Genomic DNA, 17,556 nt, shown 5'->3' with positions numbered 1-17,556 from the left:
TCCCATGCGTTCAATCTCATCCACTTACCCACCAATAAAAAAATCCCTCATTCCGAAAGTCATCCTAACAGACAAATAATGGAATGTGTACTTTCTTTATAAGCAAAGTTATCTTTCGTTGAACAGTGTATTATGTTTTGTCTATGGAATCCAAAATTGTATTGAATCCGCACAGCTAGGTTCACACAATGTAAATTGTGCTGCCCACTAACGGTATTGTCCCGCAGAACACCGGACCTAACCCTAACCCCTACCATCCTCACAGAACCACCAACCCTTAACCCTAATACATGTTAACCCTACTTACCATACAGACCACCTAACTCCAAACCCTATGGCCCCACCGAACACCTATCCCCTAACCCTACCAGCCCTACAAAACACCTAACCCTATTCCACCTAACCCTACTAACCCAACAGACAACCTAATAACCCTGCTAACCCCACTGACCATCTAACCCTGGTAACCCCAAAGACCACCTAGCCCCTAATCCTACTTAACCTTACCCTACTAACCCAACTGACCCCCTAACCCTACCAAACCTAACCCTACTAACCCCAAAGACCACCTAACCCCTAACCCTACTAAACCTAAGCCTGACTCTTACCATAAAGACCATCTAGCCCTTACCGTACTAAACCTAACCATACTGACTCCACAGACCATCAAACCCCTAATCCTACTAAACCTAAGCCTGCCTCTAACCCTGCAGACCCCCTGGCCCTTACCGTGCTAAAATGAACCGTACTGACGCCCCAGACCACCTGGCCCTTATCCAACCATACCCTGACCCTAGCTCTACAGACCCCCTGACCCTAACCCAACCAGAACCCACCGAGCCCTATACCAACCAAACCCCCAACAAACACTATCAAATGATAGTGAGGGGTGGTAATATTCAAATGTGCTCCCTTCCTTCGGAGGAGGGGGAGCCAAAACGGACTCTCTCGTTTGTTAACTGTAGGCTGGTTACTTTCAGAAATGCATCTCTGCACTCAAAAAACCATGTACAGACTTATTTCAAAGTTTGCATGCATGTGGGAGCACCAGAGACCCAAAACCACACCCCAAATCCCAGGAAAAGTGTTTATTCATAATAATTAATAATTAAAAATATAATTGTCAAGATATACTGTATGTTGCCTTGGCCAGCTAGAATCCGTATGGTACAGCAGTTGTGAATCTAATATGCAGCAATGGGAGTCTAATCCAATCCATTTGTAATGAGTGAAGCCAAATGAAATACATAGTTTGAGCCACTTTATAGTTATAGCTACATATATTTGATTATATGTTTAGGACGTACATTTTGTGTACATATGCATCCGTTTATATTTTCCATGTTTTTTCCTTACTGTAAACACATGGCATTCATGGAAATTGTGGAATACAACAACAACCCTTAAGCTAAGTTATATAATTAAATCACAAACTATAGGAAATGGCCCATTTGTCCCGAGGTCTTTTCACGGAATACCAAGCACACAACACAATAGAAAACAAAAACAAATTAAAAAGCAGCAGGACCAGAATTTAGGGTTAGGGTCTCACCGATCTACTTTCACCCAAACCTACAGGACCTCGCTTCTTCTGGCTACCTCTAGCCCCCTGGGTTCCCTCTTGTCCGGTCTCAGCTCACTGTACTCTCCCTGGGCATATTGAACCAATCTCACCAGTGAAACCCTGGATTAGACAGACATGGACAGGGAGAGGGGGTGGGGGGGGGGGGAGAGACCGACCTCCAAATCCACCCTGTACCTTCCCCCAAGTTTCCTGAGCCTTGCGGTCAAGATCATGTTGTCCAAAGGAAGTATGTGCTCATGTATAAGAGAATGGTATAGACTTACAGGGGGGAAGGGAGTGACGTGTATATGGGATGACAGAAGGACTACAGTTCTTTGTTAGGGCTGGGGTAGTCTCTCACGACAGACAAGTGGCTTGCAGTTTAAAAAAGAGGTTACGGCCTACACATCCGCACTATAGGGAGCTAAATTGAACATTGAGTGACGGTTTCCGGAAATCCAGAACTGGATCCAAGGCATTTGGCCCAATGTAATGTACATTTATTTAACACACACACATTTGCTTTGTGTCGTGATTGGTTGAAATCCCTTGGATCCTTCTGGATCCTAGTGCTGGAGCTACGCTCTACGAAACACACGGCGGTCCAAGAGACATCACAGGAACGCAATTAGAAGAAGGGGGCGTGGCTAGGGTGTTTTTGACGCCCAGCTGACAGGTACTGGCTTCAATCCAAAGTGTGTGCTGCCTAGCCTATAGAGCTCGTAAGTCCGCCCCTTCTGGTAGACCCCCATGGGACCTTTGAGATCGTAAAAATATGAATGGGTTTCAATGGAGAGAAAATAATTATTTTCTTGACCCAGTCTATGCCCTGGATTACACATATGCTGTCTGTGGATTAAAATGATAATTTTTCATGTCAAGAGTTTGACAGAGTTAATTTCAATAATGAGAGACGGTCTCGTATGTGACTTCACGCTCCCTGCGACTGGCGTGGCCAAGACGGCATAACTGAAACTCTCAACATGCCCCGATTTATAATGGTTTTCACCTCTTTCGATGCTGTTATCTTCCCCTTGGAAAATAGTGGTGAGGTGGAGCAGAGAGATCGCCATGTCTGTACCAGAGTGGTGGTGGCATATATCATTCGTGTCGAGAGCATCGAGGGGCTGTAGTTCCCAAAGCGGCCTCACACAAAACCTAACATTATTTATATTCTTCGCGAAATTATTTAGTTTTCTTTGCATGAAGAATTATCTTTTAAATACACAAACAACATATGTGTAATCCAGGGCATATAAAGACTGGGACCAGAAAATAATTACTTGTCTCCATTGAAACCCATTCTAATTTTACTAGCCCAGAGGTCCCATGGGGTCTCCCGGAAGGGGCGGACTTACGAACTCTATACAGGCATCCTTAAAGGCACCCAGTGCAACTTTATGTAAACATTCAATGAAAAATAAACATTCAATTTCTAGTCTTTTTTACACGTAGTAAGTTTCAATAACTCCATACCATTACATATCGACATTCAAGGAGCAAAGATGAGACGTCGTTGTGTGGTGAGAACTGATAGAAAATCGTAAACAACAACAATCGCCGGTGGGGAGAAGCCATTTTTCCATTGACTGGAAGCCTGCTTTATTTATTGTAGGTTACAAAAAATAAAGAAAATGGCGGCATTGTTGTTGTTATCGATTTTGTATCAGTTCTCACCACACAACGACGTCTCATCTTTGCTGCTTAAATGTCGGTATGTAATGGTATGGAGTTATTGAAACTTACTATGTGTAAAAAAGACTAGAAATTGAATGTTTATTTTTAAGCCTCGAAAGTTGCACTGGGTGCCTTTAAAGGAGAATTTCACCAGTGGAGACATGCATCTGCATTGAAAAAGGGTCATATATGTAGTTGAATAGTAACATAAATTTCAAATTTGGTGCATTCTTGACCGAGAAAAGGCAGACAGTGACTTTTTGGCGCTTGTGGATTGAAGATGCAACTCTCATAATGCCAATCAGCGTTCACTCCGAGGGACGTAACATAACAGCCAATCAGCGTTCACTCCCTGCAGTCCAGAGTGAACAGCAGCATGGAGGAGAAGTGGTTATTGCCGTTTACGGAGTCCCGGAGCTCTATATCTAAATAATAATAATATAATAGCATAATACCACTGCCAAAAGCTGTGTGCGCCTCCGGATATTATGAATTAAAGACTGCGTCGGGTACTCGGACGTCTCTGGTACTTCCACAACAAGTAAAGACTCGTAGTGGGGGTGATCTCTGCCAGAGTCCTGCACGGTAGGTGACCTGCACAATTTAGATGAAACAGGTGAAAAAGAATGCACTGTGTCGCATGCATACTAGCATGCAAGATCTGTTTTTACAAATACATTTTATTTTAATAGGGCACTGTGTGTGTGTGTTTGTGCGAGGTGTGAGTGTGCGGCGTGGGCATGCCTGCTTGGGTGGGTGCTTGTGTGTGTGTGTAACGTGAATCTGAAATGAAACCATTTCCACTGGGTTTAATAAAAAACAGCCATTCCCCTGTGGGAAACCCGAGACGTCTTCAGTCCATTTCACTCTGATTATGGACCTGTCAGTGGTACTGAACCCTACGCTCTGAGAATGAAACGTGTGTGTGTGTGGGTGTGTGTGTATGTGTGTGTGTGTGTGTGTGTTTATTTGTGTGTGTGTGTGTGTGTGTGTGTGTGTGTGTGTGTGTGTGTGTGTGTGTGTGTTGGATTATCAGAGACACAGTAACTATATTAGTACATTTGATGAGCAGGGAGCAGCTGGGCTGAATCAGACACACACACTCTCTCACACACACACGCGCACACACACACACACACACACACACACACACACACACACACACACACACACACACACACACACACACACACACACACACACACACACACACACACACACACACACACACACACAGAGCACAGATATAAAGACAGACCTATGCACATACAACGAATACACATGCGTGTGTGTTAAGTGGGCACTGTGTGTGTTTGTTTGTGTGCGTGTGTGTGTAGGTGTGAGGCTTGTGTGTGTGTGTGTGTGTGTGTGTGTGTGTGTAATGTGAATCTGAAATGAAATTAACCATTTCCACTGGGTTGAATGAAAAACAGCCATTCCTCTGTGGGAAACCTGAGATGTCTTCAGTCCGTTTCAATCTGATCTTGGCCATACGCACACACACACACACACACACACACACACACACACACACACACACACACACACACACACACACACACACACACACACACACACACACACACACACACCGTGTTTTTTTTGTGTATACACAGTCAAACAGAAAAAAACACATGGGAATGAAGGATATTGTGGAAGATGGGTTAACCCCCGATCCCAAGGTCTCTCGGAAATCAAAACAAAAACACAGATACAATTATCATCCCTTCATCCCTTGTTTTTCCAGCAGCACTAATTATGTTTGATTATTTTATCTGCATATTTTATTTGCAATTCTTATTAGTTAGGCGTACATTTCATTTCCATTATATGACACCTAGGCCTACTGTTGGTTCTCCATTGCACATATGACAAATACACTTGAAACCTGATACGCCGGATAGAATACGATGACATGGATTACAGCTGTGCACACGCGGCCCTATGCTGTGCAATGTGTTGGGAAAACGCTGCAAGCTGTGAGGCGCCATTGCACCCCATCAATGCAGGAGGGTAATGGTAACGGTAGCGCGTTGTTCCCCTTAAAACAGAGCACACTCTTGTGCAGCTGGCCGTCGCAGCTTTAAGACGCCTACAGGGTGTTTGGCTCTCTGTGATTAGCCGTTTTCTTCAAATTAAATGAATTCTGAAAGGCTGCAAACGAGCGGCCTCGGGGGTTATTTGGTGTAATCAACTGGAGAGAGTGACATTTGTTTGGCAGACAAGTGCAATAAAGCCTTAACTATACCTTTGGTGGATAGTCTTCTAGCCTATGCTTAAAGTGCTGCGAAAGAACTACATGGGAAGAGAAAGAGAGAACTTTATGCCAAAGTTTGACAGATTTAAAGAGGATGTATGAAAGTGGGACAGCATATTTTTGTTCCACATTACAGTAAGACACAAGGCCAACACACCAGGCACAACCAACCGGATGCGGGACCGTTATCTTTGGCACCAAGCAGCACTGTAAAATGTGCAGATAACTTTCCAGAATGCAACGGAATCTGTGAAAAACAAAGATAACCGACATCACAGCTGTCGGATTTGGCTGTGAGCGTTAGACATTGATTTAGTTCTCCTTTTTTGCTCTGTTGGTAGCGTCAATTTCAAGTGTATGCTTCCCAGAGAGTGATTGATGAGAGAGAGCTCTCTTCTGGAAGAATTAAACTCTGACTCAGGAGGGAAAATAAGAATATGGCTAAGTTTTAGAGAAAGGGTGAAAGAAAGAGAGACCTTGAGAGAGAGAGAGAGAAAAATAAAATAAAGAGAGAGAGCGGGAGAGAAAGGGAGAGAGAGAAAAAAAAGAGAGACACAGTGAGAGATAGAGAGAAAGAAGGAAAATGGGAAGAGAGGAGAGAGAGAGAGAGAGAGAGAGAGAGAGAGAGAGAGAGAGAGAGAGAGAGAGAGAGAGAGAGAGAGAGAGAGAGAGAGAGAGAAGCTCCTTGACTCATTCGCCCATCCAGCTGTTTTACACGAGGAGTCTACTCTACTGTGAGAGCACAGCCCGCGAGGATCCTCAACAGCTGTGTGAAACTCCTCGAGGTAAGCCACCTAAAGCGCGCGCTGTGAGCCGGGAAAACCCGAAACAACAGCGCTTGTATTGCACGTAGTGCCCGATGGGCACGTTAAATAAAGCATCGCCTGCACGAAGAAGACACTTTTTTGGTCAGTTGCTCCGAAATTGCCTATTCAGCAGCATGCATGCAACTGCTGACTTAAAATTGCTCGAGTGAACATCGGGTTGTATTCTTTTTTTTTTTTTTTTAACGAACTGACTACTTGACGAGCTTTTGCAAACGATCCTTGCGTCTTATTTCACCGGATGGCAGCTGCGAGCCAAACTTGGTGTTTTGCAGACGTGGCTGTCGGTCGGATGGAGTCATTGTGGGTTGGCCAGTATCGTCACTATAGTTGTAGACCTACTATATGAAATCCTCACCTATAAACAACCCAACTAGTTTTGACGTATCCTAATCATTCCTGCGAGGTGATAACGATGTGAATCTAGGCCTACATTATGTCAGCCATTGGTTTCGATTAAAATGTGATAAAAACATGTTATTGTGGTACATTGTAACTACATTTTTAGACGACACATTGAAATGCATCCTTGATACAACCTCGGTACATGTATCACTATGCAAATTATTTGTAGCCTCGCCTAACTTACGAAGGGAGAGAGAGAGAGAGAGAGAGAGAGAGAGAGAGAGAGAGAGAGAGAGAGAGAGAGAGAGAGAGAGAGAGAGGGAGAGGGAGAGAGTGTGTGTGTGTGTGTGTGTGTGTGTGTGTGTGTGTGTGTGTGTGTTTGGGGAGGGGGGTGGGGGGGTTGGAAGGGAGTAAGAGAGAAGGGGTTGAAGGCAGCAGGAGAGACTTGAACACCGTGGGCGGTTTCTGGTGACAGTTCATTCATACATGGCCTAGCCCTTCTTCTCCTGTCTCGCTTCCACATCAAGCTGACAACATCTGCTGCCTCACTTTTGTTTTCTTTTTACAGAATACCTCCCTCTAGCTTTTAGCTGCTGTAGGCTTTTTGTGTGTGTATGTGTGTGTGGGTGTGGGGGAGTCAATGAATGATTGAATGAGTATTACAGTAGAATAGGTAAATGGGGGTATGAATGAGTGAGAGAAACACCAAGGATGCAGCTTAATGTTATATAACACCAACACATCTGCAGAGTGGTCGGTGAACGCAGCTGGGATGCAGCTTCATCCAGCTGTGAGTTAATGTGTGTGAGTTGGTGTTTGTGTGTGTGTGTTTTGGTGTTTGCAATGGACCGATATGTGTGTTGGTGTGTGTGTGTGTGTGTGTGTGTGTGTGTGTGTGTGTGTGTGTGTGTGTGTGTGTGTGTGTGTGTGTGTTGGTGTGTATGTTGATGTTTGTGTGTGTGTATGTGTGTGGCTGTGTGTGTGTTTGTGTGTGTGTCCGTGTGTGTGTGAGAGTTGAAGCATGTGTTTAGAATGTGTGTGTGTTTGTTGATGCTCATGTGTTGTTGAGTATGCGTTGGTTGGTGTCATTGTGAGCTGGTGTGTAAGTTGGTTTGTGTGTGCGCTGAAGGACAATGTAAGAGGACCCTAACTTTGGTCTCTAGACAGTAAAGCAACTTTCAGGGAAAACACCAAACCCTTCACACATCACCAGAAGATAAGTACTTTATAAATGACTCGTATGGATCACTGAACAGGCACACAGCAAAACTATAAAAAAGGTTAATATCCTTGTTAACCTGTCCGAAGAAATTAGGTAGGGCTCCAACCTGGGAGTTGGGAGCCAACTTGGGCCACTGATATGTATGTGGGGTCCTGGAAGATTGCTGTTTTTATAAGCTATATATATATTATGGAAAATGTTTAATTACAAAAAAGGAGTTAAATGTATGAAAGGTCTTGGAATGCCTCCCGTTTATACAAAGAGACTGTATCATGGTCCCATCCACAGTCAAACCACGACTCATCACTTGGTGCAGGGCGATGTACACACGCTCACTGTACTTTTATTACAAGCAGATGATGAAAGGGTTAAAACAACAAAATGATCGACCATCAAAATATTCAGGTTTGCGTTTCACAAGGAACATCATGCTGGCCTTGGCTGGACAGCAATGTAATGCTGTGGCATTCCATTGTTTGAAAACTCCATTCAATCAGTGTGATGCTTTTTCCCTCTTTGATCTTTCCGATTCTGGTTTAAAGCAAAGCAATAAAATCTGCTGATCAGAGGAAAAGGCCATCTATGCATTTCTTTAATCTTTTTAACATTGTTATCATTATTTGGGATAACACTATTTTGATTACTCCGTGAATCAGGATGCTGTCAGGAGGCTAGGGGACCGGACTGGATTATACTGCTTATAATGCCCAACCAAAGCACCTCTTCAGACTACCGTAGGGCACTAAGGAGGAGCCGGTGTCAAGTGAAGAGGCGTGTGAAAGGGCTGATCAGACTGAATCACATCAGTTTACAACTCTTCAGCCGTGAAGCCAGACGGCTGGATAACTCTACACTCACTATCCCCGCAGGCGTTAACTTGGGACAAGCATCATGCCAAAGTTGAGTGGAGACTTGAATGGAGAGTTGCAGGTATGGCAAAAGCCTGGTTTATCACCAGCAATACAACGTCCTACAATGACACTACAAAACCATGTAGTCAGCCAGGGTCCAGAGTCTAACCTTAAACCCTGGTAGCGCTAGCATCTTTCTACGAGATGAGTTTATTTCTGGATGGGGTAGTCTCAGTGGACACCCTGTCCGTCGTTGAATCACACACACTCCTAAATAGACCTGCGCAGTCACGCAGTCCCTCAAAGATCCATCAGTGTCCAGAAGTGTCTCTTCCCTCACGGATTATGAACCTGTGTGATAGGGTTTGGCTGTGATTACTGATTGAGAGATTCACAAAGGGAATTAACCTGGGGGGAATCACAGTGGAACCACACTGCCAGAGCTCTATAATATTAGTATTATTTACACTTGCACACTCTTGCCCATAACCTCCATATTACTTTGGAGGTCACAATAAACCATAGATTAATTATTTCAAATAAAATTCTTACAAATATATGTTGTTGACATGTGGTTGACACACACACACACACACACACACACACACACACACACACACACACACACACACACACACACACACACACACATTTATCACACACATGTGTCCGTAAGGAAAGTAAAACCAGATCACTTGTTGCCTGGCAACAATTTAGAGCAGACTTATTATGTTTGCACAACATGCAGTTGATTAGCATTTTCATTTGATGACCTTTTTAAAAGGTCAGGATAAATCTGGCCAACTGCTAAATCCGATTTATCAGGATGGAAGCCTGGTCCATCCAGATTTGCCTCATTCCCAAATCCCTTCATAGTAGACACTATAGAGAAAACTAATTAGGGCACAAATAATGCAGAGATAAGGGCAATTGGGACACTAATTATGATCCGGAATTTATAAATGTGATGTATATTGGTTGGATAAACACCCCGACTTGGGTTGGATGGCACCACACGTACTCTTAGCACCCAAGGACAATTAAAACACATGCATCATGTGATAAAGTTGTTTAACAACTTCTTCAACAGTGCAATAAATAGTGCCCTATTTATGGAACCAGATTTGTACACTGAGACTGTGGACAGAGCACTGGTAGTGCACTAAATAGTGCACGGAATAGGTGAACAAATTCAGCCCCAGCCCTCGATACCTCACTTGTATCTTTCCCACAATCCCTTGCTCCCCCTGTCTTCTAGGATTCCGGCGCAATGTGGGTGTTTCTTCTGTTGCTGGTCCCCGTGGCGTGCGTGCCCTCCCCCTCGCGGCCCCTGACCCGCCCATGCAGACGCTGCTGTGACCACCTGGAGCCCCCAGCTGCCGGCTCCGCCCACTCCCAGCCCCCCCCAGATAGTCCCGCCCGCTACCAGGCCGCCACCGAGGTCCACACCATCATCAACATGACCATCCTTAAAGGTAACAGACGCACACGCATGCACACTAACACACACACACACACACACACACACACACACACACTGTGTTGTTCTCTGTGTTTTAAGCCCTATATTTAGAGACTAGCAGCTCAGGAGCCAGACTGAATGTGTTGGTGGAGAGAAAAACAGCGACGGTTGTCTTTTAAGAAATTCTAACGTTACACATCCAACAAAAGCCTCTGTCTCACTGATCCAACTAACATCCAATCCCTTCATAGTCCCGTTGAAAAGTACAACTCAGACTTCTCTCATCCCGTGCATGAACATTTAGAGCAGGGGTCTCAAACTCGCGGCCCGCGGGCCAATTGCGGCCCGCGGGACGATATTTTGTGGCCCCCTACTTGATATCAAAGTTAAGTGTTAGTGCGGCCCGCACGTTTTAAATATAATTATTTTTTTTTTTTTGCCGAGTCGCTGCGCTTGCCCGTTGGCCTCATTTATAAAGCTTGCTGCGCACAAAAACCTTGCATAAGACGGAGGTGAAATGTGCCAGGCCAACGGTATGACTTCTCCCAACTCTGTGTGCGCTGGAGATACGCCCTTTCTGTGTGTATCTCTTTCCAAACACCATGCACCTGACCGGGTTCTCTCCTGTGTGACTCCTCTGATGTATTTCGATCTTACTGAAGCATCTGAAACTAACGGCTTAGCAACCGAGTTCCTCAAGTTGTGGAGCTTCATATCCCTGAGCATGAAATGTGCGTCAGTTTTTTTTCACTGCAAACGTTGGTAGGCTATTTATAGAAAATGTCTATGTTCTGACATGATTGATTGCATTTTATAACTGCATGGGCCTGGATACGTCGGTACTCGGTAGGGGTGGGTGTGTGTGTGTGTGTGTGTGTGTGTGTGTGTGTGTGTGTGTGTGTTCCTGTGTGTCCAGTGGGAGAGGAAATATCGACGTGTGAAAGAGTGTTTTGTATCAAGTTGAGGCCGACACATATTAATCGAAATTTATATATCATAAGTTACACAAAAATTCGGGTTGAAATCGGGCTCGGGCTCATAATTACAGTTAATGTGTCGGGCCGGGCCGGGCTTGACACACACACACACACACACACACACACACACACACACACACACACACACACACACACACACACACACACACACACACACACACACACACACACACACACACACACACCAACGTTTGCGGTGAAAAATGCTTCTGCACATTTCACCCCGTCTTCGCAAGGTTGTTGGGCGCAGCAAGCTTTATAAAAAAAAAATATCTAAAGCCCTGCATGGGCCCTGCAGGAGCTGTGTGAGAGGAAGCGCTGCCAGGTCTCTGGCAGTAAGGAGTAGGCAAGAAAAGCCATATGTTCAGAAGGACACTTCATGTTCTGAAGAAGGTTCATGCTTTAAAGTCGTTCATGTTCAAAAGAGCCATTCATGTTCAAAAAAGAATTCATGTCACAGAACTGTTAATAGTAAAGCTTGAGAAGACTGGATATTTGTACTTTTTTGTGGAAAACTTGATGCGGCACAGCCTCACCCAGAATCTGCCTCCAGCGGCCCCCAGGTAAATTGAGTTTGAGACCCCTGATTTAGAGGGAAAGAAGGTTTTTGAAGGTTCGCTAATCAACCGTCTCAATGGACGTAACAAAGCGGACCACACGTGAATGCGTCAGCGTGTGTCTTGGCTTCACCCTTGGCTCCTTCATGGGTGCCGTGACCTGGCCGGCGCTGGCTGGCTGGTACACCGGTAAACAACCGGCCACGGGTTTGTTTGTTTCGGACCATACAGAATCGCTTAGTTCTGAGATGCGTTTGTTTATTGTGGACGACTGCTGAGGTCTGGCATGTGTGAGAGAGATACTTTGTGTATGTGTGTGTGTGTGTGTCTTTGAGGAACTGTGTGTGTGTGTGTGTGTGTCTGTGTGAGAGCAACTGTGTGTGTTCGTGGGGAACCATGTGTTTGTTTGTGTGAGTGTTATCCGTGAGAAAAAGAGAAATTTGACAGGGAGAGGCAGAGGACATGAAAGAGCGAGAGAGGTGAAAGTGAGTAAAGGATTTTATTCTCTCCGATGCCACACCACCAAAGAAGTTTAATATCGTCACCTTAGCAGCCCAAACGGGTGGAGCTGTCCAAGCAGCAACAATCTGCTCTAATCTGTTGGCCCCGCCTGCCATTGGATAGTCTAACTGTGGTTCTGAACCCCGACCACATCAAACATGGAGAGAATGAGGAACAGTTTTAGGTTAATAGTAACAGCTTCTGATATGAGAACACACACACGCATAAAAGGGACACAGATGCATCATTGAACAAGACACATGCAGTATGCATATATTGCAAGTCCCAGTTAAATTTTCAAATGCACAATTATCCATATGCATGCACGGGGGGCACACATTATTGTATAACACCGACACCCACCCACATACACACACACACACACACACGATACAACACTTATATGTCCCTGATAAACCTTTCACGTGCACACACATGCCCCCAGAAGTGGTGACCTCTGACCTACCATGCTGATGACACGGTGCATGAAGGAGAGGTCGCGGTCAGCTTACCTGAGTGTGACCCTGCACAGATTTGGAACAACTGTTCCACACACCTGCATTCATATAACCTCTCACACACACACACACGCACACGCGCACGCTCACACACACACACACACACACACACACACACACACACACACACACACACACACACACACACACACACACACACACACACACACACACACACAGAACCCTGTACACACACACAAAACACACCTGCATTCATACAACCTGAAATACTCACACACGCACACATTTGCTCACAGTTTTAATCACACACAAGAATGTAGTTCTTGTGTATGCTGTGTGGCTGCTGCCAAGACATTACTAGTGTGTGTGTGTGTGTGTGTGTGTTGGCCCATGCGTGTATTTGCACGTGCACGGTTGAAAGCACGGTCTTGTGTTCCAACACGGATCTGCAGAGTAAGGCTCAGGGTGAAACAGCAGCCAGCCAACCAGAGAAGATGTCCCAGCTGACACACACACACACACACACACACGCACGCACGCACGCACGCACGCACGCACGCACACACACACACACACACACACACACACACACACACACACACACACACACACACACACACACACACACACACACACACACACACACACACACACACACACACACACACACACACACACACAAAAAATCAGAATACTGCCAACACCCACACACATGGTTATATAGACACACACAGTCCTTAATTTCCATCTGTGGGGCTATAATTTAGACCAGACCACAGTTTCCTCTGGGGACACACTGTAGATACAACACACATATATTTCCATAGTTAAATCCCTTGCGCTAAATCCCACTTTCATCACTGGTAGGGGCAGACTTATCTTATGATTTACTAAAGCACTAGAACAAACACCAATTGTCTGCAGATGTTTTAAAAAGGATTCCATCCCTCCCTGCTTGGTAGAACAGAGACCAGAGTTGTTGCCAGTCTGTCAAATTATACTATTGACTACATTATGCTAGTGATGTCATGCACATGCAAGTCTAGTTTGATTTGGCATTGGACATATAAACATATAGTATGCACGTCTTATAATGAAGATACTGGGGATGCGTTAGACGGAAGAAATATTCAGGGCATCAACAGTGGTCACGTGACTGCAAATAGCTTCGGCTCCATTTATGGTCATGATCCTTGGAGAAATCTGAAGAAGACTTTGTTTAGGAAAAAGTTCTCTGTCTAGGAAAAGGGGGGGGGGGGGGGGGGGGGGGGGACTGACGGCAAACAAGATGGTGTCCCCCAGTCTATTTAGGTTCTGTCTTGGGAGGGTTTTATGTCCCTAAAGCACTTTGGAAAACGCAAAGAGAGACCAGCAACAGTGAGATATCATTAGTCAGCCTGGGTCAACAAAACCTGTTTGATGGGCTTTGGTGCCTTCATAGATTGGAGAGAGAAGAGACCCAGGAAAGGGGGTAGAGGGAGGCAGTGAATGATGTGGAACAAAGGTGGGAATCGAACCTGTAGTGGCTACAAGGCGTACTGCCGACATAGTTGGGGAACACGTTAGTGGGTGGAGCCACCGAGCCATCCACCCGGCCCGTTATTTGGGAAGTACAGGTGCTTTGCACAAGTTGTGTGGGGATATATAGCATATTTAGTAAGGTCTGTAGGGTGCATACGACTCAACCAATAAGTCGCATACAGGCTTGCACGCACACATGCACAGACACACGCACACACACACACACACACACGCACACACACAGGGCTGTGTATGATACATTATCCTCAGAGTACCCCGGGTTGCCAGATATTAAAAACATTGGCACACAAACAGAGTGTGCTGCAGCTATGGAAACCAGAAAACAAACCCGATTAACTGAGATTGTCGACCTCAAACGCCTCATCCTCCTTCTCCATGACCAGAGCCCTGCTAAAACACGGGTAAATCTTGGGAGTAGCCCTGATTTAAAAGATGGAGACAGCTTAGAGCCCAGAAGGATTTCAAGATGGATGCCACATGAGCAAATTTATCATTTGCAAACAATATATTAATTGCAAACGTATACATTAGCTGATCAATTTACAGGGTAGGACTCGTCGACACTTGTAGAAACAGAATAATGACGGGGATCAAGATATAATGTTGCCCTCTGCCCGTTCTTCGCTCGCACTCGTTCAGGGTCCTCAACACCTTTGTGAGGTAGGTTACCTTAATATATGGAAGTGTTAAGGCAAGTCTAAACTATTTCTTTGTTTGTGTTTTGGCATGAACACTGTTTCGATCTGTACCAGTTTCAGTACACAAAACCAAGCTTATTATTGTGATTAATCTGGAAGTATTTGGCTTCATGTTGTAGTGTGTGTGTGTGTGTGTGTGTGTGTGTGTGTGTGTGTGTGTGTGTGTGTGTGTGTGTGTGTGTGTGCTTGCATGCGTGCGTGTGTTCGTTTTGTGTGCGTTTCTCACCCACGTGCGTGCGCAATTGTGTTTGATAAAAGCTTGTCAAGAGGTGTTAGAACCCTACCCTAGCATATTTCTGTTCATACACGATTTCCGCTTTGGACGCACCAATCCTTTAGCCTCCAAAGGTAATCCTTAAAACTCTGAGTCTGGCACGCTGTCCCGCGGCATTAACCCTACCGTAATCCCCCGTGCTTCCAGGTGACAAGGGCGACAGAGGAGAGAGAGGCACGCTCGGCAAGCCCGGCCTGGAAGGCACTCCCGGCTTCAGGGGCCCCTTCGGCCCCAAGGGCAGCAAGGGCCAGGCCGGGGCCCCGGGGGACGCCTGCAAGACAACGCACTCCTCCTTCTCGGTGGGGCGTCGCAAGGCGCTGCACAGCGTGGACTACTACCAGCCGCTGGTGTTCGACACGGTGTTCGTCAACCTGCTGGGCCACTTCAACATGTTCAAGGGCAAGTTCTACTGCTCCGTGCCGGGCGTGTACTACTTCAACGTCAACATCCACACGTGGAACTTCAAGGAGACCTACCTGCACCTGATGCACAACGACGAGGAGCAGGTGATCCTGTACGCGCAGCCCAGCGAGCGCTCCATCATGCAGAGCCAGAGCGTGCTGCTGGACCTGGCGGCCGGCGACGAGGTGTGGGTGCGCCTGTACAAGCGCGAGCGGGAGAACGCCGTGTACAGCGACGACGTCGACGTCTACATCACCTTCAACGGGTACCTGGTGGCGCCCGGGAGCCACTGAACCAGGGGGAGGGTGTAGGGTCGGTTGGAGAGGATCTCAGGGGTTTAAGCTGGGGGGGGTCGCTTCATGGCGTTGGTGGAGGAGATGGAGGAGATGGAGGAGGAGGTGGAGAAGGGCGTTGGGGGCCGTGAGTTTGGTGCTAAACCGATTTTTTTCTCTTTTTTTCTTTTTTACTTATTTTCGGATAGTTAAGATAGGAGACTGCCCAGCCCCTGACCTAAGTGATCTATGCAGATACTTTAATAAACTTCAATGATGATCTGTCCGAAATGACGATGAAGATTTATGGCAAACAGTATTAACTGGGATTCACTGAACATCTCTCATCTGCTAGAGACAACTCTCCCAGGGTTTTGTGGTGCATGAAAACAACTTAAATTAGAGTGCACTCATTAATCAATGTTTGTTTGAAATGTTAAGAGACAGGGAGGAACTTTACTTTTAGCAATAAAAACAATTAGTGTTGTGCTACACATAAAAGTGGCCTCCATAGAAACGAGACAATTCAAATTAGCAAAACGAGGCAATCAATGTTAAAAGAGAAACATGAGGTGCTATGTGGCTGCACTAGGCGCAGTGTAACAAAATACTAGAGTTTTTCCTATAAGGACACTTCACTGCAGAGCAGATGAAACCATGTACATAGCTGTACAGTACATATCTTCCAAAGCTCTTCCACAACGGCTTTCTGAGCTGTTGATGTCCTGTCTATCAAGAAGGCCGTTCAGGCCTGGCTGCGCATCAAAGTATTCAGATCCAGACCATGATGTCATTCTTATTTGTTGTTGAGCAATTATTGTTAATAAAATGATGTTAATGTGTAATTTTGATAAAACAAAAGCTTTCGTCTTCAATCCTGCATGTAGGGTATTTTATTGGTGAGGGTGACGGTTTCTGGGTTCGATCCCCGATCTCTGCATCCTAAACTGTAAGCAAAGACCCTATACTTGCTCGTTAATGACATACTGTATATTGTCTGAATTCACTGTAAGTCGCTGTCGATCAAAGCTCCACATATAGTAATAGTAAAAAGTACAGCATACTTTCATGTCAAATTATTCGGTGAACTTGCATTATATGCAACAATGCTCAGTAATAGATTAATATTCCATCTAAAACTTTTATCCACATAAGCTACTCAACAATCTAGTTTACCAGCAGCTACAGCTGCTAGCAAGCAATTCTTATAATTCCATCTTTGTTAAAAAAACGGTGCATGAGAGCATGAGCTCTCAGAAGCATAGAGACTTGACCTCAACATCACCTCCCACACACACAAACACATACGTGACTAATAAATAAATAAAGAACACAAGCCAACAGCGGCTCACAGCTCATCCATCACATCCTGTGAGAAAAACCCTGTTATCTGTGTGTTAAAAACACACACACACACACACACACACACACACACACACAAACACACACAGACACAGACACACACACACACACACACACACACACACACACACACACACAGACACAGACACACACACACACACACACACACACACACACACACACACACACACACACACACAGAGACAACCTGGGTGAGGCAGATACAGGCAGGGCGTGCTGGCTGCCAGCTCCATCTGCCCAGACACATC

At 45.5% G+C, this 17,556-nt stretch overlaps 1 protein-coding gene across 3 annotated transcripts; it reads left to right on the top strand.

Annotated features, from left to right (window-relative positions):
- Positions 1-6,090: 6,090 nt before the first annotated feature.
- Positions 6,091-16,265, top strand: c1qtnf6b (C1q and TNF related 6b). 3 transcript variants are annotated; one of them, XM_060047459.1, is made up of 5 exons: positions 6,091-6,283; positions 8,546-8,660; positions 8,759-8,819; positions 9,999-10,215; positions 15,399-16,265. In XM_060047459.1, exons 3-5 carry the CDS (start codon positions 8,781-8,783, stop codon positions 15,944-15,946), a joined length of 804 nt encoding a protein of 267 aa, XP_059903442.1. In that variant the 5' UTR covers positions 6,091-6,283; positions 8,546-8,660; positions 8,759-8,780; the 3' UTR covers positions 15,947-16,265. The 3 variants fall into 3 exon arrangements, with proteins under 3 accessions (XP_059903442.1, XP_059903443.1, XP_059903444.1); XM_060047460.1 differs by lacking the exon at positions 8,546-8,660; XM_060047461.1 differs by lacking the exons at positions 8,546-8,660; positions 8,759-8,819 and having other exon boundaries at positions 6,097-6,283.
- Positions 16,266-17,556: the final 1,291 nt, after the last annotated feature.

Source organism: Gadus macrocephalus, chromosome 3 (assembly GCF_031168955.1).
Source record: "Gadus macrocephalus chromosome 3, ASM3116895v1".
NCBI lineage: Eukaryota > Metazoa > Chordata > Actinopteri > Gadiformes > Gadidae > Gadus > Gadus macrocephalus.
This window is presented reverse-complemented; position numbering and strand designations above follow the sequence as displayed.

Bases quoted from the DNA above. Each gene is read 5' to 3' on its own strand.
- c1qtnf6b (XM_060047460.1), top strand. From the start codon at position 8,781: ATGCCAAAGTTGAGTGGAGACTTGAATGGAGAGTTGCAG. The intron at 8,820-9,998 runs GTATGGCAAAAG...CCTGTCTTCTAG, and splicing joins ACTTGAATGGAGAGTTGCAG to GATTCCGGCGCAATGTGGGT. The intron at 10,216-15,398 runs GTAACAGACGCA...CCGTGCTTCCAG, and splicing joins CAACATGACCATCCTTAAAG to GTGACAAGGGCGACAGAGGA.